General features: G+C 48.0%; 1 protein-coding gene across 2 annotated transcripts; it reads right to left on the bottom strand.

Annotated features, from left to right (window-relative positions):
* Window positions 1-769: 769 nt before the first annotated feature.
* On the bottom strand, window positions 770-22,894 carry LOC144598611 (uncharacterized). Of its 2 annotated transcripts, XM_078408812.1 has the most exons (5): window positions 22,446-22,894; window positions 20,318-20,413; window positions 18,849-19,073; window positions 10,232-10,348; window positions 770-3,509 (listed from the first exon to the last, which is right to left on the bottom strand). In XM_078408812.1, exon 5 carries the CDS (start codon window positions 3,130-3,132, stop codon window positions 1,546-1,548), a length of 1,587 nt encoding a protein of 528 aa, XP_078264938.1. In that variant the 5' UTR covers window positions 3,133-3,509; window positions 10,232-10,348; window positions 18,849-19,073; window positions 20,318-20,413; window positions 22,446-22,894; the 3' UTR covers window positions 770-1,545. The 2 variants fall into 2 exon arrangements, with proteins under 2 accessions (XP_078264938.1, XP_078264939.1); XM_078408813.1 differs by lacking the exons at window positions 10,232-10,348; window positions 18,849-19,073; window positions 20,318-20,413; window positions 22,446-22,894 and adding an exon at window positions 5,254-5,328.
* Window positions 22,895-23,400: the final 506 nt, after the last annotated feature.

Raw genomic sequence — 23,400 nt, 5'->3', positions numbered from 1 at the left:
TCCTACACTCTAGCAGTTTGAGTTTGGCCCACATTCTAACATATGCAGTCTCTTTATGCTTCCAACATATACTTGTACAAGGCATCAATACCACGCCGGTTTCCTCTTTGAACATTGCACACATCAAATGTTTGAGAGGCTATTATTTATTGTTTATTTATTATTTCTGCTTTTGCATTAATGTGAAGTTGTGGCAAATAAGAATGTCGTTGATTCTGCTCCAGTGCACATGCCAATTCAGCTACAAGGTGATGGGAGATAGCTCAGGCAGATAATAATTAAGAAAAATCCAAAGAGATTTTATGTATATTAAGGAGAAGAGGATAACAAGGTAAGAAAAGGACAAATTCTCAAGTATGTCTCCTCTGGTTTTGCTGTGGAGAAAGAATGAAGTCTGGGGAATTTGGGGACAGGTAATGAAGATGGCTTGAGGACAGTCCGTATTATAGAGCTTGGAAACAGGCTCTTCGGCCCAACTTGGCCACGCCAACCAACATGCCCCATCTACACTAATCCCACCTGCCTGGTTTTGGCCCATATCTTACTAATCTTTCCTATCCGTGTACTTGTCCAAATGTTTTTTTTAATTTTGTGATAGTACCTGTCTCAACTATCTCCTCTGGCAGTTCGTTCCATATACTCACCATCCTTTGTGTGGAAAAAGTTGCCCTTCTGCTTGGTGTTAAGTCTTTCCCCTCTCACTGTTAAAGCCCGAAATAAGCTCGAAAATAACAAACACCGTCAGACACTGATAGTAAAGACACAACTTTATTACGTCACAGAAATCAGGCCAGACGCCAGGTAAGTAGTAACGATACTTTATTCTGCGACGAACACTCACACCGCACTAAAACTCGTGAGTCGACACACCCAAAGCCCTTTATAGCCCAAGACCACCTGACCCAAGGGAACTGACCCAGGAAGTGACCTAATCCCCCCTGTCCACTGAGTGCCGAGTGGAATGACCAAGGGAGTGGCCTAGCCCCCGGGCGCCGCCACAGGACCCCCCCCCCCCCCAAGAACCGAAGGCACGAAACGGACAGGGGGACGAACGAAACGGCCAGCCCGCATGCGCGCCACAGCGGGCGCAGGAACCGGAACCACCCCGCCAGGAAAAGGCACCCGTGGGAACTCCGGGGGTAAGGGCCGGGACGGGAGGCGACCCCGAGGGCGAGGCCGCGCCAGTAGAACCGGCTGGCTAACGTCCACGTGCGCTGGCTTCAGCCGCGAAAGAGAGACCGTCTCAGGACGACCCCCCATGTCCAACACGAAGGTGGCAGAGCCCCGCTCAAGCACTTTGAACGGTCCCTCATAAGGCCACTGAAGGGGTGTCCGGTGGGCATCCCGGCGCAGGAAGACAAAAGGGCAGTCCTGCAGGACGGAAGGGACATGTGACCGCACCGAACCGTGGCGAGACGTCGGCACCAGCGCCAGCGAGCCCACCGTCTCCCGAAGGCGTTGCAGGGCGGCCGAGGGCTGTTCTGCCTTACCCTGGGCGGAGGGAACGAACTCCCCGGGCACTGTCAGCGGAGCCCCGTACACCAATTACGCCGAGGAGGTGGCCAAGTCCTCCTTGGGGGCGGTGCGGACGCCCAGTAAAACCCACGGCAACGCGTCGACCGAGTCCGGGCCAACGAGCCGGGCCTTCAGAGCGGCCTTGAGCTGGCGGTGGAAACGCTCCACCAGGCCGTTCGCCTGCGGATGGTACGCTGTGGTGCGGTGCAGGTTAACCCCCAGCAGCTGGGCCATGGATGACCACAGCTCGGAGGTGAATTGCGGGCCTCTGTCGGACGTAATGTCAAGCGGAACCCCAAACCTGGCAATCCAGTGAGCCGCCAAGGCACGGGCGCAAGTAGAGGCACACGTGTCCGGCAGTGGAACTGCCTCCGGCCACCGCGTGAAACGGTCCACCATAGTCAGGAGGTAGGTGAAACCCCGCGAAGGTGGCAGCGGCCCCACGATGTCCACATGTATGTGGTCAAAACGGTGGCGAGGGACGGGGAACTCCTGGAGCGGCGCACGCACATGCCGCTGTACTTTTGCAGTTTGGCATAGTTGGCGGAGATGGGCAGCATGCTCCTGTCTCGAGCGGCTCGCCACCAAAATATCATCAAGGTACACGAACACAAATTCCAGGCCACGGCACACACAGTCCATAAGCCGCTGAAAGGCTTGCGCAGCGTTCTTGAGTCCAAACAGCATACGGAGGAATTCGAAAAGGCCAAATGGCGTCACGATGGCCGTCTTGGGGACGTCGTCGGGGTGGATGGGAATCTGGTTATAGCCACGCACCAGATCGACCTTAGAAAACACCGTGGCCCCAGCCAGGTGTGCATTAAAGTCCTGAATGTGAGGGACCGGATACCTGTCGGCGATTGTGGCATCGTTAAGCCAGCGGTAATCCCCGCAAGGACGCCAACCACTGTCTGCCTTGGGGACCATATGGAGCGGGGACGCCCACGGGCTGTCTGAGCGGCGCACGATCCCCAGTGACTCCATAAGACGGAACTCCTCCCGAGCTAGACGGAGCTTGTCCGGTGGAAGATGCCGCGCCCGGGTGTACAAGGGCGGGCCAGTAGTGGGAATTTGGTGCACCACCCCATGCTTTGGGGCGGCGGAGTGGAACCGGGGGTCCAGGATATCGGGGAATTCGGCCAGAATTCGCGAAAACGTAGCGTCCACGGACGACAGGGGCCCATCAGGACGCACGACCGGGTCGCCCAAGCGGAGGAAAACGGGCTGCAAGGTGACGGAGTGCACTAAACGCTGCAGCTTAACGTCCACGAGCAGGGAATGTGCCCGTAGGAAATCCATACCCAGCAATGGCTGGGACACATCCGCGATCACGAATGGCCACGAGAAGCGGCCCGATCCGAAGTTGAGGGAGATCGTGCGCATCCCATATGATCGGATCGAAGTCCCGTTGGCTGCGGCGATGAGGGGGCCACGGTTGCCACTGCGGAGGTCAGCACGCGAAGGGGGAACAACGCTCACCTCCACCCCGGTGTCCACAAGGAAACGAGCACCGGAGCGGCGGTCCCACGCAAACACACGATGAATCTGGCCGGCCGCCGAAGCAATCACTGACGGCCGGCCCCTGCGTTTCCAGGGAACGAACAGGGCTGCCGGCATTGACGGGCCGAAGGGCCCCACCGCCGATGGAAGTAGCACCAACCCCCTCTGCTGGTGTCCATGAAAACGGGCGGCTGTGCGGGCCGATCCGACCACCAGCGACCTCCAGTGGTGTATGGAGGAACTGCCGGCAGGCTGCGTGCGGCTCCTGGGTCCGACCACCAGCGACCTCCGGTGGCGGGTGGGGGAACTGCAGGTGGGCCGTGCGAAAAAGACGCGCCGCCAGCTGGGTGAGCTGCTGAAGCCGGATAGCGTCAGGAAGGCTGTCGGGGAGCGGTAGGATGCTTCTTTGGTACTTTTGATATTCGCTCATCTTCATTTGGATGGAAGACATGATGGTGGACAGATCCACGCAGATATCCTGAGACGTGGTGTTTCTATAATGAAAGAGTGAACAGTGGTTTTATTCATTTCCATTCAGAAGCTTCAAATAATTACCATTTCGGGCAGCACCTTGACGCAGAGGTGGAGTTGCTGCCTTACAGTGCTTTGAGCGACAGAGACGCGGGCACGATCCCGACTACGAGTGCTGTCTATACAGAGTTTGTACATTCTCCCCGTGACTGCATGGGTTTTCTTTGGGTGCCCTGGTTTCCTTCCACACTCCAAAGACTTGCAGGTTAATTGGCTTGGTATAATTGTAAATTGTCCCTGGTGTGTGTAGGATAGAGTTAATGTGCGTGGATTGCTGGTCGGTGCAGAATCAGTGGGCTGAAGGACCTGTTTCCACGCTGTATCTCTAAGCTTCTTGGGCCCTCCCACGGACATGGCTGACCATGGGTGATCTCTAAACTAAACTAAATTACAAATGATTAATGCATCACAGTTACCATCTGTAAAATCTATATTGTTTTTCTAGTGTAAGAAAACAACTGCAGATGCTGGTACAAATCAAAGGTATTTATTTCACAAGATGCTGGAGTAACTCAGCAGGTCAGGCAGCATCTCAGGAAAGAAGGAATGGGTGACGTTTCGGGTCGAGACCCTTCTTCAGACAGTCTGAAGAAGGGTCTCGACCCGAAACGTCACCCATTCCTTCTCTCCTGAGATGCTGCCTGACCTGCTGAGTTACTCCAGCATCTTGTGAAATATATTGTTTTTCTGGTGACTGGAGATTTCCCAGGGGCAATCTTCATAAGTTCATTAGTTCGAGAAGCAGAATTAGGCCATTTGGCCCATCGTCTATTCTATCATTCAATTATGACTGATCTATCTCTCCCTCCTAACCCCATTCTCCCGCCCGCCCCGTAACCCCTGACACCTGTACTAATCGACAATCTTTCTGTCTCTGCCTTAAAAATATCAATTGACTTGGCCTCCAGAGCCTTCTGTGGCAATGAATTCCATAGATTCACCACCCTCTGACTAAAGAAATTCCTTCCCATCTCCTTTCAATGAGGTCCCCCCTCATCCTTCTAAACTCCAGCGAGTACAGGCCCACTGCTGTCAAATGCTCATCGTTTGTTAACTCGCTCATTCCTGGGATCATTCTTGTATAAACCTCGTCTGGACCCTCTCCGGAGTCAGCACATCCTTCCTCAGATGTCGGGCCCAAAATTAGCCTGTTTCCGTGCGATAGCTCCAAAGTAAACATGTGCGCTTCACTTTCGTACCTGGCTCTCCCAGCAGCCCAGGACACTCCTGGAGAGCAGCAGGCCGGACTCACCTGCCGTGGACTGACGATGGAGGAGGACTCGTTACACCTGGCGCCGCGGCTTATGGGAAAACCAGCACGGAACGAGTGCTCGGTGTCTCGGCACACCCCACCCCATCACCTCTATACTGACCGTCTCCCCTCGACACTCTTGCTCCTGTCTGTTTGCCTCCACAGATGCTGATCAACTTAATGAGTTCCTGAGTCCTAGGATAAGTCATGGAGTCTTACAGCATGGAAACAGCCCTCAGGCCCAACTTACCCATGCTGACCAAGATGCCCCATCTACACTGGTCCCACCTGCCTGCGTTTAGCCCATACTCCTCTAAACCTGACCTTTCCATGTACCCGTGTGGGGAGGCCGCCGAGAGAACAAAGGGGGACGTGTGGGGGACGAAGAAAGGGATGAACACTTTTTTGGAACTTTGTCAGCACCTATGATCATAAAAACAAAGAATTCACTGTACCTAGCATCATCCAAATGAAGGGATTGACTTTGATTCCAAGTGCCTTTTTGAACATCTCCGCTGCAAATTTGCAGATGATACAAAGCTGGGTGGCAGTGTGAACTGTGAGGAAGATGCTATGAGGTTGCAGGGTGACTTGGACAGGTTGTGTGAGTGGGCGGATGCTTGGCAGATGCAGTTTAATGTGGATAAGTGTGAGGTTATCCACTTTGGTGGTAAGAATAGGAAGGCAGATTATTATCTGAATGGTGTCAAGTTTGGAAAAGGGGAAGTACAACGTGATCTGGGTGTCCTAGTGCATCAGTCACTGAAAGGAAGCATGCAGGTACAGCAGGCAGTGAAGAAAGCCAATGGAATGTTGGCCTTCATAACAAGAGGAGTTGAGTATAGGAGCAAAGAGGTCCTTCTGCAGTTGTACAGGGCCCTAGTGAGACCGCACCTGGAGTACTGTGTGCAGTTTTGGTCTCCAAATTTGAGGAAGGATATTCTTGCTATTGAGGGCATGCAGCGTAGGTTTACTAGGTTAATTCCCGGAATGGCGGGACTTTCATATGTTGAAAGACTGGAGCGACTAGGCTTGTATACACTGGAATTTAGAAGGATGAGAGGGGATCTTATCGAAACGTATAAGATTATTAAGGGGTTGGACACATTAGAGGCAGGAAACATGTTCCCAATGTTGGGGGAGTCCAGAACCAGGGGCCACAGTTTAAGAATAAGGGGTAGGCCATTTAGAACAGAGATGAGGAAAAACTTTTTCAGTCAGAGAGTTGTGAATCTGTGGAATTCTCTGCCTCAGAGGGCAGTGGAGGCCAATTCTCTGAATACATTCAAGAGAGAGCTAGATAGAGCTCTTAAGGATAGCAGAGTCAGGGGGTATGGGGAGAAAGCAGGAACGGGGTACTGATTGAGAATGATCAGCCATGATCCCATTGAATGGCGGTGCTGGCTCGAAGGGCCGAATGGCCTACTCCTGCACCTATTGTCTATTGTACCCATCAATGTAGTACCTAAAATAATAATAGTAATGAAAAGAATTAGAATAAATATGAAAACTTTCCCAGACAGTGGGTTACAGAATCAAAGTTTTTAACTCTCTGTAAACCCTTCATCACATCTATCTATCTATCTCTCTCTCTCTCTCTCTCTCTCTCTCTCTCTCTCTCTCTCTCTCTCTCTCTCTCTCTCTCTCTCTCTCTCTCTCTCTCTCTCTCTCTCTCTCTCTCTCTCTCTCTCTCTCTCTCTCTCTCTCTAAAACTCTCTCTCTCTAAAACTCTCTCTAAAACTCTCTCTCTAAAACTCTCTAAAACTCTCTCTCTCTAAAACTCTCTCTCTCTAAAACTCTCTCTCTCTAAAACTCTCTCTAAAACTCTCTCTCTCTAAAACTCTCTCTCTCTAAAACTCTCTCTAAAACTCTCTCTCTCTAAAACTCTCTCTAAAACTCTCTCTAAAACTCTCTCTCTCTCTCTAAAACTCTCTCTCTCTCTCTCTAAAACTCTCTCTCTCTCTCTCTAAAACTCTCTCTCTAAAACTCTCTCTCTCTCTAAAACTCTCTCTCTCTAAAACTCTCTCTCTCTCTCTAAAACTCTCTCTCTCTCTCTCTCTAAAACTCTCTCTCTCTCTCTCTCTCTCTCTCTCTCTCTCTCTAAAACTCTCTCTCTCTCTCTCTCTCTAAAACTCTCTCTCTCTCTAAAACTCTCTCTCTAAAACTCTCTCTCTCTCTCTCTCTCTAAAACTCTCTCTCTCTCTCTCTTTCTCTAAAAATCTCTCTCTCTCTCTCTCTAAAACTCTCTCTCTAAAACTCTCTCTCTCTCTCTCTCTCTCTAAAACTCTCTCTCTCTCTCTCTCTCTCTCTAAAACTCTCTCTCTCTCTCTAAAACTCTCTCTCTCTCTCTAAAACTCTCTCTCTAAAACTCTCTCTCTCTCTCTCTCTCTCTCTCTCTAAAACTCTCTCTCAAACTCTCTCTCTAAAACTCTCTCTCTCTCTCTCTCTAAAACTCTCTCTCTCTAAAACTCTCTCTCTCTCTAAAACTCTCTCTCTCTCTCTAAAACTCTCTCTCTAAAACTCTCTCTCTCTCTCTCTAAAACTCTCTATCTAAAACTCTCTCTCTCTCTCTAAAACTCTCTCTCTAAAACTCTCTCTCTCTCTCTCTCTCTAAAACTCTCTATCTAAAACTCTCTCTAAAACTCTCTATCTAAAACTCTCTATCTAAAACTCTCTACGAATGTTTTTGTGTTTGACCACAGCATAACTTTTATGGTTCGCAAAGCCAAAACGGTACACCATAGGGCCACAATTTTTGCACCACCTTACTCACCATTATCCTGCCCATAATATGTAACAACTCTCATTCAAATTGAAGCTACATTTTTAATGCTACAGAGATTTTAAACTTTGAGAATTCACTTCATAACCCATTTCCTCAGACTCCTCAGTGTGTGACGTCACAATGCCCCACCTTCCACTTAATTTGCTCCTCACTCGCCAAAACAAGATGGCCACCGGCAGCGCTGCCGCCCGCCCGCGCTCAGTCCTTCCGTCTCCCCTGGCCTGGCCCCGACCTCAGTCCATCCCTCGCCCGTCTCCTCTCGCCCGGACTCAGTCATTCCCTCTCCCCTCGCCCGGCCCCAGTCGTTCCCTCGCCCGTCTCCCCTCGCCTCTCGCCCGGCAGAGACTCGCACGTCACCAGTCAGCGTTGAACGCACGGGCACCGGTAAGTGCTTTTCGCAGCCAACTGCTCCACGGAGGGGAGTGGGCGTGGCGGCCGAGTGGGTGGAGGGGACGGTGGGGCTAGGGGGGCAGTGGGGGTGGGGGCTGGAGGGCGAGAGTGCGAGGAGGGGGAGAGTGGGGGCGGGCTGAGGAGGGGTAGAGTGGGGGTGGGCGGGAAGGGGGTGGGGGAACAGTAGGGGTGGGGGGGCAGGAGAGAGTGGGGGTGGGGAGAGTGGGGGGAGGGAGAGAGGTGGGGGTCAGGAGAGGGGGAGGGGGGAAATAGGGCTCACTCAGTGACGACACCCTCTCCCCTGTCCCCCCTCTACGAGGAATGGGCCCAACGGGTCCACTTGGTCTAGTTAATTTAAAATTTCTGACTATCAACCTTGCTGCTAAAATTTTAATGAGAGAGAGCAGAGAAGATTTACGAGAACGTTGCCAGGACTTGAGGGTCTGAGCTATAGGGGGAGGTTGAGCAGGCTAGGACTTTATTCATAGGTTCATAAGTTATAGGAGCAAAATTAGGCCATTTGGCCCATTTAGTCTACTCCACCATTCAATCGTGGCTGATCTATCTCTCCCTCCTAACCCGATTCTCCGGACTTCTCCCCATAACCCCTGACACCCGTACTAATCAGAAAAGCATTCCTTGGAGCATAGGAGGATGAGGGATGATCTTCAACAGGTGTAAAAAATCACAAGGGGAATAGATAGGGTGAATGATCAGAGTCTTTAATCCAGGGTAGAGAAATCAGAAACTAGAGGACAGAGGTTTAAGGTCAGAGAGGAAAGATTTAATGGAAACCTGAGGAGTAGCTTTTTCACATAGAGGTTGGTGGGTGTATGCAACGAGCTGCCAGGGGAGGTAGTGGAGGCAGGAACTATAACATTATTTAAAGGACATGGATGGATGCTTGGAAAGGAAAGGTTTAGAGGGCTATGGGCCATACACAGGCACGTGGGACTAGTGTAGATGTGGCATGTTGGTCGGTGTGGGAAAGTCGGGCCAAAGGGCCTGTTTCCATGCTGTATGACACTATGATTATGACTCTCCTGTTTCTCCATCAATTGCATCCCTGGCACACCCCACCCCATCACCTCTATACTGACCGTCTCCCCTCGACACTCTTGCTCCTGCCTGTTTGCCTCCACAGATGCTGATCAGCTCAATGAGTTCCTGAGTCATAGGATAAGTCATGGAGTCTTACAGCATGGAAACAGCCCTCGGGCCCAACCTACCCATGCTGACCAAGATGTCCCATCTACACTGATCCCACCTGCTTGCATTTCATATCATATCATATCATATACAGCCGGAAACAGGCCTTTTCGGCCCACCAAGTCCGTGCCGCCCAGCGATCCCCGCACATTCACACTATCCTACACCCACTAGGGACAATTTTTACCTTTACCCAGCCAATTAACCTACATACCTGCACGTCTTTTTCCATACCCCTCTAAACCTGACCTTTCCATGTACCTGTCCAAGAGTCCTTTATTGTTATTGCTCTTGCCTCAGCTACCTCCTTTGGCCACTCGTTCCATTCATCCACCACCCACTGAGTGAAAATTTGCCCCACTGTTTCCTATTATATCTTTTCGCCCGTCACCGTAAACCTATGTCCTCTGGTTCTCGATTCCCCTACTCTGGGCAAGCGACTGTGTGTCTACCTGATCTATTCCTCTCATGATTGTATACACCTCTATAAGATCACCGCTCAGCCTCCTGTTCTCCAAGAAATAGTCCCAGGCTACTCAACCTCTCCCTGTAGCTCAGACCCTCGAGTCCTGGCAACATCCATGTAAATCTTTTTTTTCCTGGTTAATGACAGCAGTTTTCACGGCGTTTCGTACTTTCTATGAAACGAAAGGATAGAAATTTATTTAAAGAGGAAGATTGATCTGCCAACAGTCATAAAAGCACGAAATACATGAAACATGAAATTAAAGTGACGAGTGGAAAAGATTGGGGAGGGGAGTCAGTCTATCCCACATCAGAAGGGGGAGGAGTTGTACAGTTTGATAGCCACAGGGAAGAAGGATCTCCTGTGGTGGTCTGTGCTGTATCTTGGTGGAACCAGTCTGTAGCTGAAGGCGCTCCTCAGGTTGACCAGTGTGTCATGGAGGCGGGGAGCTGTATTGTCCAGGATGCTCTGCAGTTTGACGAGCATCCTCCCCTCCAAGACCACCTCCCGTGAATCCAATTCCACCCCCCCCCCCAGTCTTGACATCCTTGAGGACTATGGAATGATTTGTGGTAATACTCACGTTTCCATCTCGTTCATGTGAGTCTGGTCGAAGTATGGATTTGATCCCATGTGGTTTGAATGCACGTGGCTCAGAGGCACATTTCGGAACGGTATTGTATTGCCAAACTGTGTCCAACTAAAACCACAGAGAGAAACCAAATTAACTCTTCCAGGCAGTGAGTTTCAGAAAACAGTTGATCTGTACCGATGTCAGAGGTTATGGGTAGAAGGCAGGAGAAGGGTTGAGAGGGAAAGATAAATCAGCCATGATTGAATGACGGAGTAGACTTAAAAGCACAAAATACATGAAACATGAAATTAAAGTGATGAGTGGAAAAGATTGGGGAAGTGTAAAAATTGGGGAGGGGAGTCAGTCTATCCCACATCAGAACGGGGAGGAGTTGGACAGTTTGATAGCCACAGGGAAGAAGGATCTCCAGTGGCGTTCTGTGCTACATCTTGGTGGAACCAGTCTGTTGCTGAAGGTGCTCCTCGGGTTGACCTGCGTCTCATGGAGGGGGGAGCTGTATTGTCCAAGATGCTCTGCAGTTTGAGGAGCATCCTCTCCCTCCAAGACCACCTCCTATGAATCCAACTCCACCCCCCCCCCCCCCAGTCTTGACATCCTTGAGGACTATGGAATGATTTGTGATAATACTCACAATCCCATCTCATCCATACAAGTCTGGTTGAAGTATGGATTTGATCCTAAAAGGTTTGAATGCAAGTAGGTCCGATGCCCAGCGGCATCTGGGGACGGTGTGATATTGCCAAGCTGTGAGCATTTAAAACCACAGAGAGAAACCAAATTAACTCTTCCAGGCAGTGAGTTTCAGAAAACAGTTGATTAGTACGGGTGTCAGGGGTTATGGAGAGAAGGCAGAAGGGTTGACAGGGAAAGATGGATCAGCCATGATTGAATGTCGGAGTAGACTTAATGGGCCAAATGGCCTAATTCTACTCCAATAACTTATGAACTTACAAAATATTTTGATATGTATGAATTATGTAAATTGTATGAATATTGACTTTGCTGACTTCAAGTAACCCTTGCTTTCCTCTCTCCATCCTCCCCCTTCCTAGTCTCTGGCCAGTCTGATTGTCTCAATGATTATATTTTGTCTCTGTTTGTTTTGTTGTCATCTTCCCCTAGCTGACAATGGTCTTTTCTACATTTTCCATGATGCTCCTCACTTTTGATCTCTTGTTTTGACATATTTCCATTCCTTATGTCTGTGTCTCCATCTCCCCTGACTCTCAGTCTGAAGAAGGGTCTCGACGTGAAACGTCACCCATTCCTTCTATCCAGAGATGTTGTTAGTCCTGCTGAGTTACTCCAGCATTTAGTGTTACATATTTTTCAACTTCCCTTTTAATCCTTTGACTAATTATTTTTTGTCCCTTTGTTATCAACCCTTTAGATTAGGGAAATGGGTTTTAGCCTGTTTGGGGAGCATAGTGGTGCAGCTTGTGGAGTTGCTGCCTCACAGCATCAGAGACCCAGGTTCGATCCTGATCTCGGGTCAAGAGACTGAGAGGAGTTTGCACATTCTCCCTGTGACCACGTGGGTTTCCTCTGGGTGCTCCGGTCTCCTCACGCATCCCAAGGACGTACAAGTTTGTAGGTTATTTGGCATCTGTAACTTGCTTCTAATGTGTAGGAAGTGGATGAGAAATTGGGATAACAGAGAACTAGTGTGAATGGGTTACCAAGTCCATGCTGACTATCAATCACCCCGTTCACTCTAGTTCTATGTTATCCCACATTCTCATCCATTCCCTATACTTTAGGGACAACTTAGTCGGCCAATTAACCTACAAACCTGCGGGGTTGGTGCAGACCCTGTGGGCAGAAGGGCCTGTTTCATCACTGTATCTCTGAAGTAAAGTAAAGCTGATCTCAAAGTCATAGTGTCATAGAATTAGCAGCATCGAAACTGGCCCTTCAGCCCACCCTGTCCATGCTGACCAAGTTGAAAATCTGTGCTTATCCCATTTACCAAGTTTGACCGATATCACTCTAAGCCATTCCTATCTCTGTATCTGCCCAAATCAGGAATAAATCTCATTCAATTTGGATGGGAGATTTGAAGATTTGAAGTGATTTGAAGTTTGAGTTTAGTTTAGTTTAGAGATACAGCACGGAAACAGGCCCTTCAGTCCACTAAGTCCGCACCGACTAGCGATCACCGGACATTAACACTACCCTACACCCACTATTGACAATTTTACAATTACACCAACCCAATTAACCTACAAAGCTGTACATCTTTGGAATGTGGGAGGAGACCGAAGAGCACAGACAAAACACACGCAGGTCATATAACATATAACATATAACAACTACAGCATGGAAACAGGCCTGTCCGGCCCTACCAGTCCACGCCGACCATTCTCCCTAACCTAGTCTCATCTACCTGCACTCAGACCATAACCCTCCAATCCCCTCCTATCCATATACCTATCCAATTTACTCTTAAATAATAAAATCGAGCCAGCCTCCACCACTTCCACCGGAAGCCCATTCCATACAGCCACAACCCTCTGAGTAAAGAAGTTCCCCCTCATGTTACCCCTAAACCTTTGTCCCTCAATTCTGAAGCTATGTCCCCTTGTTGGAATCTTCCCCACTCTCAAAGGGAAAAGCCTACCCACGTCAACTCTGTCCGTCCCTCTCAAAATTTTAAAAACCTCTATCAAGTCCCCCCTCAACCTTCTACGCTCCAAAGAATAAAGACCCAACCTGTTCAACCTCTCTCTATAGCCTAAGTGCTGAAACCCAGGCAACATTCTAGTAAATCTCCTCTGTACCCTCTCCATTTTGTCGACATCCTTCCTATAATTTGGCGACCAGAACTGCACACCATACTCCAGATTTGGCCTCACCAATGCCCTGTACAATTTCAACATTACATCCCAACTTCTATACTCGATGCTCTGATTTATAAAGGCAAGCATACCAAACGCCTTCTTCACCACCCTATCCACATGAGATTCCACCTTCAGGGAACAATGCACAGTTATTCCCAGATCCCTCTGTTCCACTGCATTCCTCAATTCCCTACCATTTACCCTGTACGTCCTATTTTGATTTGTCCTACCAAAATGCAGCACCTCACACTTATCAGCATTAAACTCCATCTGCCATCTTTCAGCCCACCCTTCCAAAAGGCCCAAGTCTCTCTGTAGACTTTGAAAATCTACCTCACTATCAACTACTCCACCTATCTTAGTATCATCTGCATATTTATTAATCCAATTTGCCACACCATCATCCAGATCATTAATGTAAATGACAAACAACAGTGGACCCAACACAGATCCTTGGGGCACTCCACTAGACACTGGCCTCCAACCTGACATACAATTGTCAACCATTACCCTCTGGTATCTCCCATTCAGCCATTGTTGAATCCATCTTGCAACCTCACTATTAATACCCAACGATTTAACCTTCTTAATCAACCTTCCATGTGGAACCTTGTCAAATGCCTTACTGAAGTCCATATAGACAACATCCACAGCCTTGCCCTTATCAATTTCCCTGGTAACCTCTTCAAAAAATTCAAGAAGATTAGTCAAACATGACCTTCCAGGCACAAATCCATGTTGACTGTTTCTAATCAGGCCTTGATTATCCAAATAATTATATATATTGTCCCTAAGTATCTTTTCCATTAATTTTCCCACCACAGACGTCAAACTAATAGGTCTATAATTGCTAGGTTTACTTTTAGAACCTTTTTTAAACAAAGGCACAACATGCGCAATGCGCCAATCTTCCGGCACCATCCCTGTTTCTAATGACGTTTGAAATATTTCCGTCATAGCCCCTGCTATTTCTGCACTAACTTCCCTCAATGTCCTAGGGAATATCCTATCAGGACCTGGAGACTTATCCACTTTTATATTCTTCAAAAGTGTCCGTACCTCCTCTTCTTTAATCCTCCTAATTTCCATCACTACTCTACTTGTTTCGCTTACCTCACATAATTCAATATCCTTCTCCTCGGTAAATACCGAAGAAAAGAAATTGTTTAATATCTCCCCCATTTCTTCCGGCTCAGCACATAGCTGTCCACTCTGACTCTCTAATGGACCAATTTTATCCCTCACTATCCTTTTGCTATTGACATATCTGTAGAACCCCTTGGGGTTTACTTTTACATTACTTGCCAAAGCAGCCTCATATCTTTTTTTCGCTTTTCTAATTTCCTTTTTAAGATTCCTTTTACATTCTTTATATTCCTCAAGAACCTCATTTACTCCCTGCCGCTTATATTTATTGTATATCTCCCTCTTTTTCCGAACCAAGTGTCCAATTTCCCTGGAAAACCATGGCTCTTTCAAATTATTATTCTTTCCTTTCCACCGAACAGGGACATAAAGACTCTGTACTCTCAAAATTTCACCTTTAAATATCCTCCATTTCTCTATTATATCCTTTTCATAAAACAACAATTTCCATTTCACTCCTTTTAAATCCTTTCTCATCTCCTCAAAATTAGCCTTTCTCCAATCCAAAATCTCAACCCTTGGTCCAGATTTGACCTTCTCCATAATGATATTGAAACTAATGGCATTATGATCACTAGACCCAAAGTGCTCCTCAACACATACCTCCGTCACCTGACCCATCTCATTTCCTAACAGGAGGTCCAACACTGCCCCATCTCTGGTAGGCACCTCTACGTATTGCTGCAAAAAACTATCCTGCACACATTTTACAAACTCCAAACCATCCAGCCCTTTAACAGAATGTGATTCCCAGTCTATATATGGAAAATTGAAATCACCCACAATCACCACTCCGTGCTTACTACTAATATCTGCTATCTCCTTACATATTTGCTCTTCCAATTCTCGTTCCCTATTTGGCGGTCTATAATACACCCCTATAAGTGTTGCTAAACCTTTCTCATTTCTGAGTTCCACCCAAACAGCCTCCTTAATCGAGCCTTCTAGTCTGTCCTGCCAAAGCACTGCTGTGATATCCTCCCTGACAAGCAATGCAACACCCCCACCTCTTGCCCCTCCGATTCTATCACATCTGAAACAATGAAATCCTGGAATATTTAATTGCCAATCGCAACCCTCCTGCAACCATGTTTCACTGATCGCCACAACATCATACTTCCAGATGTCAATCCAGGCTCTAAGCTCATCCACCTTTCTTACAATGCTCCTAGCATTAAAATATACACATTTAAGGGACCCATCATTTCTTATTCTCAGTTTATTTCTTTTCCCTTCTTTCTCTCCTACATATTGGGTCTGAGTGTTTCCCTTTTCTGCCTCCTGCCTCACACACTGCCTATTAGCTATCTGTGTTTGAGTCCCTCCCCCCAACCGTACTAGTTTAAAGTCTCCGCAGTTATTTTAGCAAATCTCCCCGCCAGGATATTGGTTCCCCTCGGGTTCAGATGCAACCCGTCCTTTTTGTACAGGTCATACTTCCCCCAGAAGAGGTCCCAATGATCCAGAAACTTGAAACCCTGCTCCCTGCACCAGTTCCTCAGCCACGTATTTATCCTCCACCTCACTCCATTCCTATTCTCACTATCGCGTGGCACAGGCAGTAAGCCTGAGATTATTACTTTGGAAGTCCTTTTTTTTAACTCTCTTCCTAGCCCCCTGAATTCTCCTTTCAGGACCTCTTCCCTTATCCTACCTATATTGTTGGTACCTATATGTACCACGACCTCTGGCTCCTCTCCCTCCCCTTTCAGGATATCCTGGACACGCTCAGACACATCCCGGACACCGGCACCAGGGAGGCAAACCACCATCCGGGTCTCCCGACTGCGTCCACAGAAACGCCTATCTGACCCCCTCACTATAGAGTCCCCTATTACTACTGCTCTCCTCTTCCTTTCCCTACCCTTCTGAGCAACAGGGCCGGACTCCTTGCCAGAGGCCCGGGCACCGTCGTTGCCCCCAGGTAGGCTGTCCCCCCCAACAGTACTTAAACAGGAGTACTTATTTCCAAGGGGTACAGCCACCGGGGTACTCCCTAGTCCCTGCCTCTGTTCCTTGCCCCCCCTAACAGTGACCCACTTGTCTACCTCCCGTGGTCTAGGAGTGACCACCTCCCTGTAACTCCTATCTATAACCTCCTCACTCTCCCTGATCAGACGGAGGTCATCAATCTGCCGCTCCAGGTTCCTAATACGGTCCCTTAGGAGCCCCATCTCGTCACACCTGGCGCAGATGTGGATGTCTGGAAGACTATCAGACTCCCAGATTCCCCACATCTGACACCCAGAACAAAAAACTGCCCTGGCAGTCATACTCTCCAAAAAAGCCCCGCGCTCGGTTACTAAACCTACCGCCCGGCCGCTACTCCAACCGCTCCAACCGCCCACCCAAAAGAACTGAGTGATCTCCTGGGAGAGGCGAAAAACCGGATAAAAAACCCAGGCCAATTTGGGAAAAAATCCGGGAAATTCCTCTCCGACCCCAAGCTAGGCGATCGAAACTAGTCCGGGAGATCACACAGGTCTTACTCCTTACTATCCCCACACAATCCCCACACACTACCTCCCAAGCAACACAGCTAGGTGCTGCTTGCTACTGCTGCTTGCTGCTGCTGCTGCTGCTGCTACTGCTGATTGCTGCTGCTGCTACTGCTGATTGCTGCTGCTGCTGCTGCTACTGCTGATTGCTGCTGCTGCTACTACATTATGGGGAGAACGTGCAAACTACGGACAGACAGCACCCATAGTCAGGTTCGAACCCGGGTCTCTGGCGCTGAAAGGCAGCAACTCTACCGCCATGCCACCCTTTCCGTCAAGGAGGTTAGCAATGTTACCAACAGGATTCCATGCTTCAACCAGTCTCCTTCCATGAATTCCTTTCCCACTTAATATATATTCCCAATAGAACCAAGTCTTGTTCAATTAGGACTTACCTGGCAAGGAGCTTCTTCACGTCCTATTTATTTATTTAATATATATTTAAATAAATATAGTTCATAGATCACAGGGGCAGAATTAGGCCATTCAGCCCAACAAGTCTACTCCGCCATTCAATCATGGCTGATCTATCTTTCCCTCTCAACCCCATTCTCCTGCCTTAGTGCCATAACCCCTGATAACCGTACCAATCAATACACCTTAGAATAAATATTAATATAAACCTTCTGTGCGGCTCGGCTGCGGGACTTTACATCGCCCGGTGCGGCTCGGCTGCGGGACTTTACATCGCTGGTGCGGCTCGACCACGGGACTTTACATCGCCCGGTGCGGCTCGGCTGCGGGACTTAACATCGCCCGGTGCGGCTCGGCTGCGGGACTTAACATTGCCCGGTGCGGCTCGACCACGGGACTTAGCTGCGCAAGGCTTGGTTGCGGGGCCTTTCATCGGCCGCGAGACGTTTCAGCGCCCGGTGCGATTCGGCCGGGGGGACTTCCATCCCCTTGCGGGGACTGTGCGGGTCTGTCGGGGACGAGCTGTCAGTCCGTGGGCGTGGGGAAGAGAGTGGAAGTTTTGTGGCCTCCATCACAGTGAGGGGGTGTTTGGAGTCACTGATGGACGTTTGTGTTGGGGCTATGTGCCTTGTGTTCTTTTTTTTTTTCTATGACTGCTATGTAGTTTCGTTCGGTACTTCGGTACCGAACGACAAATAAAGCTCTGTTATACTGTTATACTGTTATGAAAGGCCTGGATAGAGTGGATGCAGAGAGGATATTTCCAGTAGTGGGATAGTCTAGGTCCAGAGGGCACAGCCTCAGAATAAAAGGACGTACCTTTAGAAAGGAGATGAGGAGTTTCGTTGGCCAGAGGGTGGTGAATTCCTGCAATTAATTGACACAGACGGCTGTGGAGGCCATGTCATTGGGTACTTTTAAAGCAGAGATTGTTAGATTCTTGGGCATCAAAGATTATGGGGAGAAGGCAGGAGAATGGAGGTGAGGGGGGAAAATAGATCAGCCATGATTGAATGGCAGAGTGGTCTCAATGAGCTGAATGGCCATATTCTGCTTCTATGTCTTCTGATCTTATGAATTAAACCAAGAGTGCATTTGCTTCAGTGAAGAATCAGTTATGCAGGTCCTTCAGCCCATTGACTGTCAAGCACTCATTTACACTAAATACACTTTATTCTCCCCATATTCTCCCCACAGATTCAACCACTCAGCTGCAGATGACGATTACGTTGAGGTTTATAATTGTCACGTGTACCGAGGTACCGTGAAAAGCTTTGTTCTGCATGCTGTCTAAACAGCTCAGATATACCATCCATAACTAAAATCAAGTCAAACTCAAATACAATAGGTAGAGCACAGGAGAAGATACAGAGTGCAAAATATAGTTCCCGCATTGTAGTGCATCAGTTCCAGAGACAAAGTCCAATTTCCTCAATGGGGCAATTTTTCAGTAATCATTTAACCCTTTATGGGCTTTATATAAGAACTGATATTAAGTTTAGAATTGAGACTTTAGAGATACAGCGTGGAAACAGGCCCTTTGGCCCACCGAGTCCATGCTGACCAGCGATCACCCCGTACACTAACACTATCCTACACACACTAGGGATAATTTACATTTATACCAAGCCATTTAACCTACAAACCTGTACGCGTTTGGAATGTGTGAGGAAAATACTGCCAGTGGCTGTGTGGCTGGACCAGTACCTGAATAATGGAGAGAGCATCCTTTTGGTCTTGGGATTCCTTGTCTATTAATTGAAGTTTATCCATCTTTTCTACCAACGAGTCAGATTCGCTCTTGATCCGGTTGAGCACTCGGTGTTCCTCATCATCGATCATCTTCAGTACAGTCTTTTCATCTTCTTCCAATTGCTTCCTCCATCCGGAGAACTCAGTCGACAGTTTTTTCCTCATTTCCTTGATGTGCCTCTGAAAATTCAACCAACACAAACAGTTTAGTTAAGTTTAGTTTAGAGATACAGTGCGGAAACAGGCCCTTCGCCCACCGTGTCTGCGCCAACCAGTGATCCCCACCCACTAACACAACCCTAGCACACACTAGGGACAAATTACATTTATACCAAGCCAATTAACCTACAAACTTATACGTCTTTGGGGTGTGGGAGGAAATCAGAGCACCTGGAGAAGACCCATGCAGGTCACGGGTAGAACGAACAAACTCCGTACAGACAGCACCTGTGGTCAGGATGGAACCCGGGTCTCTGGTGCTGTGAGGTAGCAACGTTACCGCTGCGCCACCGTGTCCCGCAAAATGACACTGCGAGCAGTTCTTTTAAGTTAACATTCAAGAACAAAAAAAGGGCGGCACGGTGGCACAACGTAAGAGTTGCTAACTTACAGCGCCGGAGACCCTGGATCGATCCTGACTAAGGGTGCTGTCTGTTCGGAGTTTGTACATTCTCCTCGTAACCTGCGTGGGTTTCCCCGAGATCTTCAGTTTCGGCCCACACTCCGAAGATGTGCAGGTTTGTAGGTTAGTTAGCTTGGTGTACAGGTATGTGTAAATTGTCCCTAGTGTGTGTCGGATAGTGTGAATGTGCGGAGTTGCTGGTTGGTGCGAGCCAAAGTGCTAGTTTCCACGGTGTATCTCAAAACAAAACTAAAAACTGAAGATCAGGGGATTGTGGAAATGAACTGTACACCTCCATGATCAAGTTCAACATGGGGATAGACACAAAATGCTGGAGTAACTCAGCGGGACAGGCAGCATCTCTGGAGAGAAGGAATGTAGGAAAATAACTGCAGATGCTGTTACAAATCGAAGGTATCACAAAATGCTGGAGTAACTCAGCAGGTCAGGCAGCATCTCAGAAGAATCAGTCTGAAGAAGGGTCTCGACCCGAAATGTCACCCATTTCTTCTCTCCTGAGATGCTGCCTGACCTGCTGAGTTACTCCAGCGTTTTGTGATACCCTGGAGAGAAGGAATGGTCAAGACCCTTCTTCAGGAAGCAATTGGTCACCTATTCCTTTTCGCCAGAGATGCTCCCTGACCTGCCTAGTAACTGCTTGGTGTAAACAGCATCTGTAGTTCCTTCCTACACATAACATGAAGAAAATTTGGAAGCGGCATCTCTGTTTCAAGCAGATACAGTAGGTCCCGGGTTATGAGACAGGCCCTCTCCTAGTGCAGTTACATGTAACGTTTCTTACCTTTATTTCATTTTCTTGATGCTTTAGGCTCTGCTGTTTACTTGTACAATCGTTCTGATGTTCACGGAGATTCTTGACCTCACTCTGGAGTTTCCCCTGGAACGAAAGCAGAAATATTTCAGGAAGAGACGCAAGAACCAGGAGATATATTGACTCCATTTACACTTCAGGCTGCCACGGCAAGGCCAGCAGCATAATCCAGGATGAGGCCTACCCCAGCCACTCCCTCTTCTCCCATCAGGCATGAGGTGCAGATGTGTGAAAATGTAGAGTTTAGTTTAGGGTATTGTCATGTGTACTGAGGTACAGTGGAAAACGCACACCTCCAGTTTCAGGGGCAGGTTCTTCCCAGGCAACAAAACCATCCGACCAACAACTAGAGCAGTCCTGATCTACCTCATTGGAGACCCTCAAACTATCTTTACTCGACTTTCACGTTATTCCCTTTATCGTGTATCTGTACACTGGATGGCTCAATTATAATCATGTATTGTCTTTCCTCTGACCGGTCAGCACGCAACAAAAGCTTTTCACTGTACCCTGGTACATGTGGCAGTAAAGTAAACTCAAACTAAACTCAACTCAAGTGCATTGCCAGAAAAAATTCAAGAAAGGCAAAAAGGGTTTCCAACAGAAATGACCTTGGGAGAAAAGAACATTAAAGTTTCTTCAGTCAGGGTATTGAATATAGAGGTTGAGTTCTGTTTCAGTTATACATGACATTTTGAAGTATTTTGTTCAGTTTTTGTCACGTCGTTTTGCTATAGGAAGGATGTTATTAAACTGGAAAGAGTGCAGAGAAGATTTACGAGGATGTTGCCAAGGTTTGAGGGCCTGAGATTGGGCAGGCTAGGACGTTATTCCCTAGAGTGCAGGAGGCTGACAGGTGATCTTCTGGATATTTATAAAATCATGAAGCGAATTGATAGGGTGAGGGTGAACGTACGGTGTAGAGGAATCAAGAACTAGTGAATATATGTTTAAGGTGAGTGGGGAAAGGTTTAATCGGAAGCTGAGGGGCAACTTTTTCACTCAGAGGATGGTGTATACATAGAACGAGCTTCCAGTGGAGGTAGTTGAAACAGGTACTAATAACAACATTTAAAGGGCACTTAGACAGGTACATGAATAGGAAAGGTTTGGAGGGATGTGGACCAAATGTAGACAAATGGAACTAACTTAGATGGGCATCTTGGTCAGACGTTTTGTGTCTATCTTCAGTGTGAACCAGTGTTGCTTTTCACAAATAAAATCACAATAACCATTTATACATTGATTACCACTCGGTGGCTCTGACATCAAGCATCGTGAAGTGCTTCGAGAGGCTGGTCATGGCACCCATCACCTCCAGTCTCCGAGACAACCTTGATCCACTACATTCACCGACTGGCAGAACAGAGCCACGGCAGATGCCATCTCCCAGAACCTCAACTCATCCCTGGAACATCTGGATAATTTTTATTTTAGTTACTTTTGTTTAGTTTATGTCAGTCGTTTAGTTTATTGTCAGGTGTACAGTGCAAAACTTTTTTGTTGCATGCTACCCAGTTAGTGGAAAGACTATGCATGATTACAATCGAGCCGTCCACAGTGGACAGATACAGGATAAAGGGAATAAAGTTTAGTCCAAGATGACGCCCAATTAAAGATAGTCTGAGGGTCTCCAATGAGGTAAATGGGAAGTCAGGACCGCTCTCTAGTTGGTGATAGGGTGGTTCAGTTGCCTGATGACAGATGGAGAGAAACTGTCCCTGAATCTGGAGGTGTGCGTTTTCACACTTCTGTACCGCCTGCCTGATGGGAGAGGGGAGGGTGGAGTGACCATGTACTCTAATTTTGCTCACCAATCTCCCTTGTGGGACCTTATCAAACGCTTTCTGAAAGTCTAGATACACTACATCCACTGGCTCCCCTTCATCCATTTTACTTGTCACATCCTCAAAAAAATTCCAGAAGATTAGTCGAGCATGATTTCCCTTTCAAAAATGTATGCTGACTTGGACTTATCCTTTTACTGCTATCCAAATGCACCATTATTACCTCTTTAATAATTGACTCCAACATCTTCCCCACCACCGATGTCAGGCTAACTGGTCCGTAATTCCAACTCCTCAAGAACTTTGCTCACCTTGATTTTCTCCTTTGCCTCCTCCACAGTCAGCAGAGAGTGGGATTTGTGTTTCCCGATGATGGTACAGGACACACACACGCACTCCTGGTCCTGCTCGCAGTAGAACTCAAGGACCTTCTTATGAGTTGGGCACTGCCTGGTAGTGAAGTCGACAATGGGCTCAATCAGCCCGTGCTCCTTGTAGATCTGCTTGGTCAGATGCAGCTGCAGATGGTGGGAGCAGAAGGAGGTTTCACATTTGAGGCACGTCTTCACAGCCGGGGATGGGTTGTCGATACAGTACTCACACATCACGGGGCTGGGCCGGGCAGCAGCGGCAGTGGGCTGGCACTGGCTGTACTTCTCCACGATGTTCTGCAGAGTGTGGTTCTTCACGAGGCTAGGCCTGGGCTTGAAGCTTCTGTGACATTGAGGACAGTTGACCCCACCCAAGGACTCCTAATGGTCCTAGATATCGCTGATACATTTGGCACAGAAACTGTGCTGGCAGGGCAGTGCCACAGGGTCCTGGTACAAACCCAGGCACACTGCACAGGTCAACTCTTCCGTCAAGCCTGCAGCCGCCATTCTGCCTTGCCCCAGCAGTGCATAGCCAGGTCAAAAATGAGAACATGGATTCCAGGAAATCACTTGTTTTCAGTTTCAATGTTTGTCTGAAATTTAACCCCTCGAGCTCTGTGCTTGCCCAGCCAAGTTACATGTTGAAGAGAGACACAAAGTGCTGGAGTAACTCAGCAAGTCAGGCATCTCTGGAGAGGAGGAATAGGTGACCTTTCAGGTCAATATAGTAGATATATTGTAGGTATATTTAGAAACACACACACACTAATATATGTGTAGGAAGGAAATGCAGATGCTGGTAAAAACTAAAGATAGACACAAAATGCTGGTAGTAACTCAGCGGGACAGGCAGAATCTCTAGAAAAGGAATGGGTAACGTTTTGTGTCGAGG

Source organism: Rhinoraja longicauda, chromosome 12 (assembly GCF_053455715.1).
Source record: "Rhinoraja longicauda isolate Sanriku21f chromosome 12, sRhiLon1.1, whole genome shotgun sequence".
Taxonomy (NCBI): Eukaryota; Metazoa; Chordata; class Chondrichthyes; order Rajiformes; family Arhynchobatidae; genus Rhinoraja; species Rhinoraja longicauda.
The sequence above is the reverse complement of the archived record's forward strand: the minus strand, read 5'-3'. Positions and strand labels throughout refer to the sequence as shown.